The sequence below is a fragment of the Chelonia mydas genome, chromosome 22 (genome assembly GCF_015237465.2).
Source record: "Chelonia mydas isolate rCheMyd1 chromosome 22, rCheMyd1.pri.v2, whole genome shotgun sequence".
Taxonomy (NCBI): Eukaryota; Metazoa; Chordata; order Testudines; family Cheloniidae; genus Chelonia; species Chelonia mydas.
This window is the reverse complement of record NC_051262.2, coordinates 987,814-1,003,882: the sequence shown is the minus strand read 5'-3', so window position 1 is coordinate 1,003,882 and position 16,069 is coordinate 987,814. Positions and strand designations below refer to the sequence as shown.

At 44.0% G+C, this 16,069-nt stretch overlaps 1 protein-coding gene across 6 annotated transcripts in view; it reads left to right on the top strand.

Moving 5' to 3' along the window:
• Positions 1-16,069, top strand: part of PKNOX2 (PBX/knotted 1 homeobox 2) — a 711,797-nt gene that overhangs the window by 621,201 nt on the left and 74,527 nt on the right. For all 6 annotated transcript variants that reach the window (XM_037882447.2, XM_037882446.2, XM_043534121.1 and 3 more), the window contains one exon: positions 15,690-15,809. In XM_037882447.2, coding sequence (XP_037738375.1) covers positions 15,690-15,809 — 120 coding nt within the window. The remainder of the gene's footprint in view (positions 1-15,689; positions 15,810-16,069) is intronic.

Genomic DNA, 16,069 nt, shown 5'->3' with positions numbered 1-16,069 from the left:
AATCAGTTTTCTATTTACTTGAAGTGGTCTAGCTAGAAATGTGTTGATAACTTTCAAGCCGAGTGTAAATTCTGTACGCGGTTTACCCTGCACTGAAGAGACAATATTTAAAAAACAAACATTCAAAAACAATTATGGCCTAGTTGGCAGATGCGACTGAGGCAATAGAAGCTGTGGATGTCCAGCACTTCTGAAAGGCCCGTCCTTAACAAAGAAAGATGAATGCATTGAGTCTCAGAGTGTTCAGAAATGTGGAGAGTTACAGTGAAAAAATACACAATAGTTAACCTTTTATTGTGAGGAATTGCAAACAGGCATTTCTCTGAGATAGCCACCAGTTTGGTTCATTCCAGAGCTACAGCTAAGGTGATTATCAAACATTTTAATGTGAATTAGGCTGAACTTGAGCAATTTATTGGAGGGTTATAGACAGACTTTAAGGTCAGAAGGGACCATCGTGATCATCTAGTCTGACCTCCTGCACATTGCAGGCCACAAAACCTCTGGCTGAGTTACTGAAGTCCTCAAATGATGGTTTAAAGACTTCAAGTTACAGAGAATCCACCACTGACACTAGTTTAAACCTGAAAATGACCCCCGTGCTGCTTGAGGCAACAGCAAATTTTTGAATGATCTGCATTGTATAGAATAAAAGTGATACAACAATATACAGCAATGCACAGGATAATACATCTGTCCTGTCAACAAAAGATATCGCCATAATCACTCATCCACAGCTCCCACGCACATGAATTATGGAGCTCAGTGAAAAGGTTCATTTGTTTCATTGTTCATCACTAGTTTGTTTCCATTTTATTCCCCCTCCCTTTTCATAAATTATAGGCATTTGCAGAAACTGATTCAGAATACTGAGATTTGTATTCACTGGGCTAAAAAATTTTCCCAGCCTTCCACTGGAAATGCGTAAAGACAGAGTCAAATCTAGCTGACAGATGTTCATGCTTTTTTCATACAAAAAAACTATATCTGAAGGTAAGGGTTGCAGATTTAAGCACACAAAATGCCAGAAATAAGGTTGTCTGTGCAACCTAACTATATGCCTCCTTCGTAACAGAAGCAGGGGTCCTTCTGTTTCTGTACTCATGTAATTAAAGAGTGTCATAATACACACACTCACACACACACACACTCACAGAGGCAGATTTAAGGTTGCATTGGTGTTTCCTGCCCAGTTAGTGTTTGATTTTGTGGTTTTAACTTTCTTTTAATAAAGGTCGTGTGTGTGAAGTTTTAGGTTTTTTTAAAAAACAAGTTATAAAAACTGAAATTCTGTCACACAGAACCATAATGGAGATTTTTAAGAGCAGGTTAGACGAATATCTGTCCAGGATGGTCTAGATAATACTTACTCCTGCCATGAGTGCAGGGACTGGACTACATGACCTCTCGAGGTCTCTTCCAGTCCTGCGATTCTACAATGACTCCTCCCTTTGTGGTCTGAATCCAGTAGGGGAACAGCAGACACGACCAATTTGGTCAACTTAATTTACCCTCTCTACACACACATCATAAAAAAACTCATTGCATCTACTTCGAGATGAGATATGATGCAGAGTGGTCAAGTTATTCCATTTCTATGGTCATGGCACAAACAATGACACCAACACGTTAAAATGACAACTTTGAAATATTTGCATTTGGCTGTTAAATAATACATAGTCATTAAACTAAGACAAAATTGGATTTTTTGTGATCTCAAAGCATCACAACAACAATAACCTAAGGGTTAAACAAAATCTAATAATAAATATGTACAGGTATCACCATCATCCTCTTGTTCACCATTGTGGTCTCTGTTGGGAGTGTGGGCATGACATTTTGGGGTACAATCCAGACCAGCGAGGAGCTGTGTCACCACTTTCCCTGAAATCTGGGGTGCCTCCCAATGCTTTGCTGCTGTAGCTCCCAACCTGGGCTCCTCACAAACAGCCAAACAGCATGCAAGTCACCTCCTGAGTGTCTGTGTATAGCTTCAGCTCTGGTCCAGCAGCTCTGACCCCAGCAGCCTGTCAGCAAACACCAGCCACACTCTGGCTTCCAACAGCCTTGGTTACTACCTGCAGAGTGGCCCAAACACACTCCCAGAAACATGTGTTCTGCACAGTCCAGCACTCTCCTGGACAGTCCAGGTGTGCTAGATCCATTGTCCCTCTAAGGGGATCAGTATACAACCGTCTTGTTACTTTTAAATGGAGTTACCCAAACAAGTCACAGCACTGGATTCATTTTGATTAAAGAATAAAACAAGTTCATCTAACTACAAAGAAACAGATTTTAAGTGAGTACAGGTATTAAAGTCAGAAGTGTTTATAAGAGAAATAAAGATAAAACATTTTCTAAACTTAAACTAGACTTGGGTCAAGGTGAAGTTTTTACCACAGGTACCCAGTAACAGTGCTAATCAAATTCTCATGCCAGGATCTGCTCCCAGAGTCCAAAGGTTGTTTCTTTTGTCTTCTTAAGTGAAACAGAGAGAGCGAAGGATAGGGAGAGATAGCGTGTTTCTACCCCTCACTTTTATAGTTCAGTCACCCATTGATGACAGGGACAAGGAGTCTCACTGTAAAAGAGGTTTCATGTTGTTGTTTGCTAAAATGCAGATTTGCCTTGTCTCCGTATTGCAGTTTTGAGAACTTTGTTTAGTACTCATATGTAAATTGAGGTAAAACACACACATTCCTTTAAGACCTGCTTGACCAGTCCTGGCTAACTGGGGCTACATGGGTTTGAACTTGTGCTACCAACATCATTCTGGGGAAATTCATAGCTTTACAAATAATGTTGTTACACGTTTCATCATAATATTATTGACCAGTGCATTATTAGTTTTCAAATTATATCTCACAAGGCATGTTTTTTACAGTGCGGAGTAGGGGTGCATTTGGTCACAATGGGTTACCACCAATCTTCATTGCCTTGCATGTATATAGTTCTGTACGGGGAAGATTGTTCTGACTACGGACATTGATTGTGTAGAAGCCCCTGCTGGTACAGGCACAAATAAGGTCTTATAGAAGTTCAGATGCCATTGGTCCTTTGAAGAATGCAGGAAGTAGTTTGTTATCCACATTTTTCCATTGAAGTGATGATGGCAAACCAGATATTGGATCACCAATGCGTAGACATCCAAATCTTTGTTTGCTAAAATGCACTTCTGACATGCTCTTCGATGTTGATAAATCCAAAGTGATGCATATTGGAAAACAATCCCAACTATACATACAGAAACAGCTAAATTAGTTGTTACCACCCAAGAAAGATCTTGGAGTCATTGTGTATAGTTATTTGAAAACAACCGCTCAATGAGCAGCAACAGTCAAAAAAGCTAACAGAATGTTAGAAACCATGAGGAAAGGGATAAATAAGACAGAAAATATCATAATGCCACTATATAAATCCACGGTACACCCACACCTTGAATACTGCATGCAGTTCTGGTCGTCCCCCATCTCAAAAAAAATTAGAAGTGGAAAAGATACAGAGAAAGGCAACAAAAATGATTAAGGAAGAGCTTCCATATGAGGAGAGATTAAAAAGACCAGGACTTTTCAGCTTGGAAAAGAGACAACTGAGGGGGTATATGAAAGAGATCTATAAAATCCTGAATGGTGTGGAGAAAGTGAATAAGGAAGTGTTAGTTACCCCATCACATAACACAAGTACCAGGGGTCACCCAAGGAAATTAATAGGCAGCACGTTTAAAACAAACATAGTGAAGTACTTCTTCACATAATACACAGTCAACCTCTAGAACTCATTGCCAGGGCCATCTGAAGGCCGAAAGTATAAATGGATTCAAAAATGAAATAGATATATTCCTGAAGGATAGGTCCATCAATGGCTTTTAGCTAAGATGGTCAGGGATGCAACCCCATGCTTTGAATGTCCCTGAGCCTCTGACTGCCAGATGTTGGGACTGGACTATAGGGGATGGATCACATGATAATTGTCCTGTTCTGTTTACCTTTGAAGCGCCTCGCATTAGCTACTGTCAGAAGACAAGGTAGTGGGCTAGATGGACCATTGGTCTGACCCAGTATCGCTATTCTTATGTTCTTCAAATATGTCCTCCCATGGTGGAAGTTTGCCTAGTGTCTTGTCAAAGACTTTAATTACAGAATTAACTTGGTTAAAACCTTCTAGGATCTGCCTTAGGTACTCAGCTGCCAATTCATCAATGTGTGGGATTTGTCTCCAGCCATCATGTGTATGATAGCCATGACACCTCTGATGTACACTATGGTTTCTATGTTACATTGTCTTAGCTTCTGGATTCTTTCAGCTTGAGCTTCCAGCTGATGCCCTAATTCAGCTTTGTCTGTTCTTCTCATTGTTCTATCAGTATCCAAGAGGGACATAGAAACAGGTCCTACTGGGTGACAAAGAACAGTTGCCATTGAAACATCATCACTGCATCTCGCTAAGGACGGGCCTGTGTGGAAAACAGTTTCTGGACTGATAGCTGCTGTGACTGTCCCTTGCTTGCCAGACTTAGATATGGTTTTCTTGGCTATGTCAGCAAATGTTCTGATGCCAGATTTCTTAACTGGGCTGAAAAAGCTATATGTCCCATCAGAATCAAGTGCACCTCTCACAAATCTCTCCATTTGTTCTTCACCAACACCTGCTATTTTCAGCAGAGACTCTTATACATCTGATGTTATATGCATTGCAGTAGATATTGTGATGGGTTCGGTCACAGAGACCCCCTTGGGACTGCCACCTGATGTGCTGAGACTACCCTGAGCCCATTTTCCCTGCCAGCTTGGGACTTCAGAACCCTGTCTTGTTGAGCCAGACACACTAGCCTGCTGCAAACACAGACCCAAGTCTGAACCACGTCCCCCAAAGTTGCAGGCTTTAACTGAAAACCACTTAGCAGGCACTCCTGTCTCCAGCACCCAGATACCCAGTTCCCATTGGGACCCAAACCGCAAATAAATCTGTTTTACTCTGTATAAAGCTTATACAGACCAAGGGAAGGTCATGCCTGACTAATCTAATCCCCTTCTATGATGAGATTACTGGTTCTGTGGATGAAGGGAAAGCAGTGGATGTATTGTTTCTTGACTTTAGCAAAGCTTTTGACACGGTCTCCCACAGTATTCTTGTCAGCAAGTTAAAGAAGTATGGGCTGGATGAATGCACTATAAGATGGGTAGAAAGTTGGCTAGATTGTCGGGCTCAACGGGTAGTGATCAATGGCTCCATGTCTAGTTGGCAGCCGGTATCAAGTGGAGTGCCCCAGGGGTCGGTCCTGGGGCCGGTTTTGTTCAATATCTTCATAAACGATCTGGAGGATGGTGTGGATTGCACCCTCAGCAAGTTTGCAGATGACACTAAACTGGGAGGAGTGGTAGATACACTGGAGGGTAGGGATAGGATACAGAGGGACCTAGACAAATTGGAGGATTGGGCCAAAAGAAATCTGATGAGGTTCAACAAGGATAAGTGCAGGGTCCTGCACTTAGGACGAAAGAATCCAATGCACCGCTACAGACTAGGGACCGAATGGCTAGGCAGCAGTTCTGCGGAAAAGGACCTAGGGGTGACAGTGGACGAGAAGCTGGATATGAGTCAACAGTGTGCCCTTGTTGCTAAGAAGGCCAATGGCATTTTGGGATGTATAAGTAGGGGCCTTGCCAGCAGATCGAGGGATGTGATCGTTCCCCTCTATTCGACATTGGTGAGGCCTCATCTGGAGTACTGTGTCCAATTTTGGGCCCCACACTACAAGAAGGATGTGGAAAAATTGGAAAGAGTCCAGCGAAGGGCAACAAAAATGATTAGGGGTCTGGAACACATGACTTATGAGGAGAGGCTGAGGGAACTGGGATTGTTTAGTCTGCAGAAGAGAAGAATGAGGGGGGATTTCATAGCTGCTTTCAACTACCTGAGAGGTGGTTCCAGAGAGGATGGTTCTAGACTATTCTCAGTGGTAGAAGATGACAGGACAAGGAGTAACGGTCTCAAGTTGCAGTGTGGGAGGTTTAGGTTGGATATTAGGAAAAACTTTTTCACTAGGAGGGTGGTGAAACACTGGAATGCGTTACCTAGGGAGGTGGTAGAATCTCCTTCCTTAGAAGTTTTTAAGGTCAGGCTTGACAAAGCCCTGGCTGGGATGATTTAATTGGGGATTGGTCCTGCTTTGAGCAGGGGGTTGGACTAGATGACCTCCTGAGGTCCCTTCCAACCCTGATATTCTATGATTCTATGATTATACAGGGTAAACTCATAAATTGTCCACCCTTTATAACACTGATAGAGAGATATGCTCCCACAGGTATTAGTCACTAACTCTGGGTTCAGTAATAAGCAAAAAGTGATTTTATTAAGTATAAAAAGTAGGATTTAAGTGGTTCCAAGTAATAACAGACAGAACAAAGTAGGTTACCAAGCAAAATAAAACAAAAAAACCCGCAATTCTAAGCCTAATACAGTATGAAACTGAATGCAGGTAAATCTCACCCTCAGAGATGTTCCAATAAGCGTCTTTCACAGACTAGACTCCTTCTAGTCTGGGTCCAGCAATCACTCACACCCCCATAATTATTGTCCTTTGTTCCAGTTTCTTTCAGGCATTTCTTGGGGTTGGAGAGGCCATCTCTTAAGACAGCTGAAGACAAAATGGTGGGGTTTCCAGGGCCTTTTATAGTCTTTCTCTTGTGGGCGGAAACCCATTTGTTCTTCTGTGCAAAGTCACAGCAACAAGATGGAGTTTGTAGCCACCTGGGCAAGTCACATGTCTATGAATGATTCAGCTTTTTGCAGGCTGACACCATTGTTTATATGTTAGTTTGAACATTCCCAGGAAAGCTCAGATGTGGATTGGCATCTCCCAAACTCCATTGTCGTTAAATGTTTCTTGATTAGGCACTTACTGAGAATAGTCCTTTCTCAAGCGTATGACCAAATGCTTCACTGATGCTACTTAGAATCAAACACATTTATCTACAAGTACATAGCCAGTATTCATAACTTCAAATACAAAAATGATACACAAATACAGACAGCAGAATCATAACCAACAAACTACAACCTTTCTATAGACATCCCACTTGACCTTCTCTGTACAAGACCTGGTGCAACCATAGGACCCTGGTTGCAACAATGATCTATACGGTCACAGTTCATGTCAATAACATCACAGATATGTTGGTAAGCACATCCAGACGTGATTCAAGATCAGATGGCTTTGTCATATTGTAGATAACATGGGTCGTAGGAGTTTTAACATGCTCTTCATCCCTCTTCAGTGCAGAGGCAAGGACTTATTTGTGGACTTAGTCTTCATTACTTCTTGTTAGGCCGTTTCTTTTTCTCATAGCTTTTGCATATTCATAATATGAAACTATGCAGTTCAAACTATGGGCATGCAATCTACTGCTATTGGAGCACAAACTTCAGTGTGAGACTGAGCCGGTCAGCAAATTTGAACTGAAATTATTTAAAGCTATTATACTCACAATTTGAAAATTAAGAATTTGAGAACATTTCATGTTAGTATATTGCAAAATGTCAACATCTGTCATATACTAAACGGCTTAATGATTTCTAAACAAATGCCCATGCAAAACCAATCAATTTTCAATACACTGGTGATTGGTAGCTTTGACCAACAAGTACACATTAATGTGCTGAAATTAACTTCTACAGTAAAAAATGTAGTTATGTTGCAGTGTTTCTGGAACTGTGGGGAAAAAAACCCAAAAGACTCATTTTGTTACTATCATTCAACCTTGCCTACAGGTTTATGGCACCACTTGACAGCTCCATATCATATCTCATCCAAATGTACTGTGACAGGGTCGGGCCAGATGGCTACAGGAAAGTGATAGAAGACAGATATATTAGCCCCAGGTTAAGCAGGTCCCTTTTCCCTGGGTAAGGTAACTGGGGCAGTTCCAGAACAATCAGGAACTTGCTGAAACCAATTAAGGCAGACAGGCTAATTAGGACACTTGGAGCCAATTAAGAAGCTGCTAGAATCAATTAAGACAGGCAGGCTAATCAGGGCACCTGGTTTAAAAAGGACCTCACTTCAGTCAGTGAGGGGCGCACAAGGAGCTGAGAGTGAGAGGGCGTGCTGCTGGAGGACTGAGGAATACAAACGCTCTCTGGCATCAGGTGGAAGGTCCTGTGGTGAGGATACAGAAGATGTTGGGAGGAGGCCATGGGGAAGTAGCCGAGGGAGTTGTAGCTGTCACACAGGTGTTACACAAAATACTGTAGACAGCTGTGATCCACAGGGCCCTGGGCTGGAACCCGGAGTAGAGGCCAGGCCCAGGTTCCCCCCATCCTCCCAACTCCCTATTGGATACAGGAAGTGTTGACCTGGACTGTGGGTCCCACTAGGTGGACCAGCAAAGACTGTGGGGATTGTTCTCCTTCCTTTTCCCCATGCTGGCCAGTGATGAGCTTAGCTTAGTGAACGGCAGGTTTGAGCCACTAGCAAAAGTGGCCAAACTGAGCGCCGCCCTGAATCTCTGAGGCGAGCAAATCCGGCAATAAGCACAGGACCCACCAAGGCAGAGGCAGAACTTTGTCACAGTACATAAAATAAACTTTCAAATGATATGATGTGTGTGCATTGTGACGGGGCAAGGCCAGATGGCTTTAGTGAATTAGTGACAAACAGGTATGTTAGCTCCTGGCTAAACAAATCCCTGGTACCATGCTAACCAAATGGCAGTTGCTTCAGGTTAATCAAGACACCTGGGGCCAATTAAGATCCTTCTAGAAAGCAGTGGAGCTAGCTAGGTTGATTGGGACACCTGAAGCCAATCAAGGGCTGGCTGGAACTAGTTAAAAGTTAGTCAGTGAGGTGCGCATGTCAGGAGCTGTAGGAGGAAGCCACACTGTTGGAGGAACTAAGCAGTACAAATCCATATCAGGTGCAAGGAAGGAGGCCCTGAGGTATCGGTGAAGGAGATATTGAGTGGGGGCTGCTGTGAGGAAGTGGCCCAGGGAATTGTACATGTCCTATTTCCAAAAAGTCAGGTACCATAGCTGCTACTATTAGGGTCCCTGGGCTGGAGCCTGGAGTAGAGGGCGGGCCCAGGCTCCCCCCTCCCTTCCCCAATTAATCACTGAGACTGGGAGACAACAGAGACTGTGCGAGGGAAGGTTGCTTCTCCTCAGCTCCCTTGCTGGCTTATGATGAAAATGGCTCAGTAAGCTGTGACCCTTGCCTCTAGAGAGAGAAGGGCTATGTGGAGGGTCACAGTAAGCTTCTGAGATTAGTGAAATCCGCCAGGAAATGCAGGACCCATGGAGACAAGGACAGAGCTCTGCCACAGGACATATGGGTGGGTACATTAAACTCCAAATGCATGGCCTTTTTTGGAGAACTGCCACATACCTACAAGAACTTCAGATCCACAGTACAGACATCTACTATTTGAGTTAAAGAGTTAAAGTGGTGGCAACAGATGATTATCCTCAGTGTGGATCAGACACTACAGTGGAACATGGCACACACTATGCTACATAACCAAGAAAATCTACCATTTTCTGCATTATGTTGTGGTCTCTTGTCCATACACTGTCACTGACCCACAGGATTAGATCTAGCTCTATTGATTCAGGGATGAGGAATCCGGGATCAGTATTTTCTGGGCGATGTTATGCAGGAGGACCATGTATATGATCACAATGGCCCCTCTTGGCTCCCAAATCTAAGGGGGTGCTATTTATTATTTGTATTATCACACTGCCTATGAGCCATCATCATGGACCAGGACCCCACTCAGATTAATATATTATGCTGCCAGAAGGAAGTATTGTGGTTATCTAGTCTGATCTCATGTATAACACAGGCCTGTATTAATAATTCCTGTTTGAACTAGTGCAGATCTTTTAGAAAAACATCTGAACATTTCCAGGGATGGAGATTCCACCACAAACCTTGGTAAATTGTTCCAATAGTTAATTACACTCGTTAAAACTTTGCACCTTATTTGTAATCTGAATTTGTCTAGCTTCAATGTCCAGACATTGGATCATGTTCTACCTTTTTCTGTTAGACTGAAGAGCCCTCTATGAAATTTCTGTTCTCCATGTAGGTACTTCTAGACTGTGATCAAGGCAACCCCTAACCTCCTCTTTGATAAGCCAAATAAATGGAGCTCCTTGAGTCTTTCACTATAAGGCATGTTTTCTAATCCTTCATTCATTCTTGTGGCTATTTTCTGAACTCTCACCAATTTTTCAACATTCTTCAAGTGTGGACATCAGAACTGGACACAGGATTCCAGTAGTGGTTGCAACAGTGCCAAATACAGAGGTAAAATAACTTTTCGACTCCTACTCAGGATTCTCCTGTTTATACATTCAAGTATCGCATTAGTCCTTTTTGCCACAACATCACACTGGGAGCTCATGTTCTGCTAATTATGCACTCTGACCCCCAAGTATTTTTCAGAGTCACTGCTTCCCAGGATAGAGTCCCCCATCATGTAAGTATGGTCTACATTCTTTGTTGCTAAATGTATGACTTTACATTTGGCTGAATTGAAATACATATTGTCTGCTTGTCTCAGTTTACCAATCAGTCCAGATTGCTCTGCATCAGGGACCCAGCCTCTTCATTATTTGCCATTCCCCTCAATCTTTGTGTCATCGGCTGATATTTTTTCCTTCCAGATCATTGATAAAAATGTTAACTAGCATAAGGTCAGAAACTGATTCCTGTGGGACCCCACTTAGAAATACAAGTGCTCAGTGATGATTCTCTGATTACAATTGCATTTTGAGACCTATCAGTTAGCAATGTTTTTTAATCCATTTAATATGTGCCAAGTTGATTCTGTATCATTCTAGTTTCTCAATCAAAATGTCATGCCATATAAGTTTTCAATCCACCACAATATTATTATGAGGGTCAGAGCCAAAATTTTTCTGTAGCACTCAGCAAAAAAAGTTATATAAATCTGAAAATGTTCGAAGTGCTCATTTTTTGGAGAGGGCCTATATTTTGGGAACCCCTTGACCAAATAACCCTAAATTTATAGCACAATGTATATCCCAGTCCCTCTTGTAGCATAACACATTTTATGACAAACCCCCTAGGGAAGTGGATTTTTCAGCACTTGGAAAGTCAGTTCTTAAACAGAAAGTTCTTCTCAGCCTAAACTATGGAAATGGCAGCCTTCCATAATACTGCCTGCACCCAAGGCAAAAAATTCCAAAGGGATCCCCTTGACATCCCGCACAGATGGCTGTGGGCACCATTTCAGTTGTATGGAGATGCCATCCATTATTTATAATTTTTAATTATTTTTGCTTGGGGGAGACCTGCTCATTTGAGACGTGAACATTTTGGAGAATTCAGTGGCCGCATCACTTATGTGTAAGGCTACGTTTTAGTCACAGGTATTTTTAGTAAAAGTCATGGACAGGTCACGGGCAGTAAACAACAATTCACGGCCCGAGACCTGTCCATGACTTTTACTATAAAACTTGAGCCGTGGGACCACGAGTGCTCTGGGGAGGTGGATGGCAGCGCACAGCCCAGGACCCCTGCTGGTGCTGGGAGGGGGGACCAGGCGGCAGCGCATGGTGTGGGACCCCTACTGGTCCTGGAGGGGGGGAGGGTTGGCGGGGCTGGTGGGCTCCCTACCCAGATCCAACCGGCATGTCTCTGCAGCTCCTAGGGGGAGGGGCGGCCATGGGGGCTTCACGTACTGCTCCCACCACAATGCCGGCTCTGCAGCTCCCACTGGCTGGGAACCGCAGTCAATAGGAGCTGCGGGGCTGGCACATGCAGGAATGGGCAGCATGCAGAGCCCCCCAGCCACTCCACCTAGGAGCTGCATGGACATGTCAGTGGGAGCCAGGGAGCGCCCCCCCAGGTAAGAACCGCCACGCACCCCAACCCCCTGCCCCAGCCCTGAGCCCCCTCCCACACACCCAAACTGCTCAGAAGTCACGGAGGTCATGGAAAGTCATACTCACGTGTTCTCCAGAAAAGCTACCTGGTGGATGGGAGGCTGTGAAAGATCTGGTGAGACTGACTTTGTTTATGTCTCTAACAACATGGGATGGGGTGGTAAAAATCACTGGGATATGAAACTATTCAAATACAAAGCATAAGACCCAGGATCAAACTTCCTGAAGAGTCGCCGGTTCCCAGGAGTAATAATGCAGCCTCTGCATTTAGAGGGTAACACAGAGGGCACAAACTACCCTGCTGCTTTGTTTGATATAGAAAAGCACCCAGGGAATGAATAAGAGCCCGAAGGAGCCTGCCCCTTTTCTCTCTGCATCTGATCGCAGTGCAGACTCTGTTACTCCCAGACAGCGAGCCCTCTCCCCTTTTGACCCTAGCTAAGAGCAGAGTGGCTAATTTTGTTCACCTGCCACAGTCCCCGGTAAATTCTGCTTAGGTATTTCTTGCCATTGCAAATGAATTCCAGTTAGTTTCTTCCCTTGGCATGCTCTGACCTGGGGAAAATCAAGCTTCTAGTGCTACACAGGTGAGACCCTGCATTTCAGTTTCAACATTTCACTCTGCATCAGTGGAAACCAGATAGCACCTGAACAGCCTTAGAGCCCTTTGAACTTGCACTCACCTTCTTTTCACATTAATGCATTTATTTCTCATTTTACCAAGCTTAATAAAACCCTTGGAAGTGCATTTTCACTACTGCATCCTCCCTGGTCCATACCTTGTCCTCAGCTCTTTGAGCCTGAATGAGGAAGAAAAAATAAAATCCAAATCTAGGTTCTTTTTAATGTATAAAGGGAATTGCTGGCTCAGATCATACAGTGAAACTGATCAGTTGTGTGAAATACAAGTATACTGGGAATATTGTGGCAGTGACAGAGCCCTGGACAAGCACCTCCTGATGCTATTCCTGTTCTGCCTGGGTAATTTATTCAGCCTAGGCCCTGCAATACATCACAATCTTTGCCTGAGGGAATCATTTATACCTGACACAGGGCTGCCATAATGATGTTTAATTCATACAGGAGAAGTGTTTTGATGAAGAACCTAAAAAGAAAAGAAAAGGCTTTAAGCTGATGTTGAGATTTCAGCTAGTTTCCTGTAACTTCATTAAAACTCTTCTCTTTCTGCTTCCCAAGAATATATATAGTGCCGCCTATCCACCTAGTTACCTCCGTTAACGCCAATCTCCTCATGGGTTTTGATGGACAGGCCTGGGTTCTTCTGGATCCTGCCATCTGCTCAACAGAATGTAACTTCTTTTTCTTCCCATATGAATGTATTTGGCAGCGCCTCCACCTGCCTGGCTCCTTCCTGGCAGAGTCACCAGGGCAGCTTGGGAGGAAAAGTCTAATCACAGGGAAACCCCCACTTACTTGCAGACAGTTGCAGACTACCAAGAGATAACAAAAACACATTACAATATATTTACCAGTAATTCTATTAAACAGAAGGTGAATATAACATAACAGGGTAAAACACTATTCTCAGGGTCACCGGTGTCAATGCTGATAATACCTGTGAATTTCCCGGGCATGTGACCTGATATAGCAAATGTACAATTAGTGTCCCATTGGGATGCGTATTACACAGGGGTCCTTGATGACTGTGACCATGAGATCTTCGGTGCAGCAGCAGCTAGCAATGTGGCTGACTGGGTTCAATACAGCCCAAAGGACTCACACGTGGTAGGGTGGTAAGTCCCTCTGCAGATTTAATAGGCAGCAGGTAATACAATCCCCAAACCTTTCCCCCCGGGCTTGAGGACACAGTTCAGGGAGTAGGGGTCTCCCATACAATTTCTCTGATAAGCTAACTGAAGGATGGTGCACTCACAACTCCACGATGGAGCCGCAGGTTCAGACATGGCTCTGGACTCCTCAGCACTGCAGAGGGGCTGATGATCACTGCTGGCAGGTGTCCTCTCCATGCGGGAGTCAGGCTGCTTCTGGTGCCAGGATTTCCCCTCCCCCCCAAGGGGTGCAGGGCTCACGGTGCAGGTTACAATAACTCTACGAAACTCCAAACTGTAGTCTCCGGCCCTAGTGCTCGACACACTCTCAGCAGGTGGCAGCCCTGGATAAGCACCCGGAGCAGAGGTGGCCATGTGGTGACTGATCTCACCTAGGGACCTTGGGGGCTAACTTAGCCAGGCTGGGGGGAAGTTTTCCCAACAAAACTCTACAAACTGGGTGTTGTCTTGAAGCGGGAAAGGCTCACGCTGTGGGATCTTGCTTTCAGGTCCCCAGAGGCTAGTTCTCAGGGGGAACCTTGCATGCAGGCCTGGGACTCACCAGTCCTCCCCACCCCTGACAGGCAGTCCTGCCCTTACCCCGGCTGGCTGCAGACTGCTCCAAAATGACTTCTCCCCTTTGGGGCTCCCTGGGAAGGGCATCTCACTCCCTATTGGTCAGGCTAGCTCTTCTAACTTGGCTTTCCCTTGTCAATCATTTGCTCTAACCAGGCTCCTGCAATCCTTCCCCAAACCAGCAGGGCCCCTGTTCTACATAGTGGCTCTCCTCTCTCCCTCTGGGTTGCTGAGCAGACTCCGGGTCTCTCCTTGGCCCCCTTCCTTCCTTACAAGGGACAATGTGCCTCTTGCTGAACTACCGTCACTCTGAGCCCCAGGAATCTCCCTGGGGGTTATGTATTTATGCACACACACCTTTCTGTTTAAAACCATGTTTCTCCGCTGTTCTGGAAATAATCTCACATGTTTAACATTTGTTAATGGATTGAGGGTTTTCATCTCAAGCAGCAAATGATTGTTCAGAAGAAAGGAAGTTACTGCTACTCCTGCCTAAGGCTAACTGCGTTCTGTGTCTGATGTGGGCAATGCAGGCAGCATCTGGGCCTGCAGGGAATATATTTGAATGATACTTTGCATTGGCACTTAGCGTCAGTTGTGCCAAATTGGAATATTTTTTCAGTAGGAAAATTTTATCAAGGTTGCCTGCCAGATTCATTGTATTTGCAGTCCGGCAAACCAGAGCCGCCTGTAAGGAGCTTCCAGAGGAATCCATATGCAGTACTTAATACCCTAGAACTCTGCTACATATTCTTAAATCGCCGTGTACTGGCACCTTGCCTGTTACTATTTACATATATACAGACATGGCACATTCTTTTACCACCATCTCCACATTCTAATTAGACCTTGGACACCTCAGTTCAGCAGCCAGTAGAGCTGTATCACTGCTGACCACTCAGGGTAGACAAAGGCAAGCTGGAGTTTGCATTGATTGAGCTAATCAAGATTTAAAACTGGAGCAAATTTGGATTAACCGTGATATAGCTGCACCAGACACTGGCCCCCCAGTTGCTGAATTGAGAATATCCCCAAGAGCAGACAAGGACTCTGACACAGCTCAATCACTTTGATGTGAACTTAATGAAAACAACAGGTACAAGCAAGAGTGATGAAGGAGTTACTATTTACCACATCACCTCCAGTAAAGAAACACTAAAATCTCTCTTTTTCCATTTGCCAATCCTACATCTTCATTGAGAAATGGAGTATTTTACGCTAGCTTACAGAAGAAAGGCTTTAATAAAATCCATCTTAAACCATTTTGCTTTTACCTCTGTGAATGGCAGAAAGCTCAGCAGCCCAGCAGAGTCACCGTGAAATCAAGCAGCTATTGTGTGTTTTGTCACCATGGCAACACAGTTTTACCTGCACTGTTATTTAGGCTTTTCTTTCTCCTTTCCTGCCCTGTAGGTTAACCTGGATCTGACCTCCCTCCTTGACAGTGAAGATAAAAAGTCAAAGAACAAACGGGGAGTCCTACCGAAGCACGCTACCAATATAATGCGATCCTGGCTCTTCCAGCATCTTATGGTGAGAGAAGTCAACAAGCGTGTAAGAGAGTTTAAGCAGGGACAGGTTTTAAGGGTACTCGTCTTACACTGCCTCTTCACGAGAGAATAGTTAATATGTGCTAATGCTTTGATAAAATGTCGTACAAAAATCTTCAGGAGATACGGATAAAAACCTTATTTTCTTTAACGAAGAGGAAGAATGATGTTATGTATGAATATAAACCTTAAGAATGTAAATGAAGGAATTTTTAAGAAATCAAATTAATGTCACACCACTTA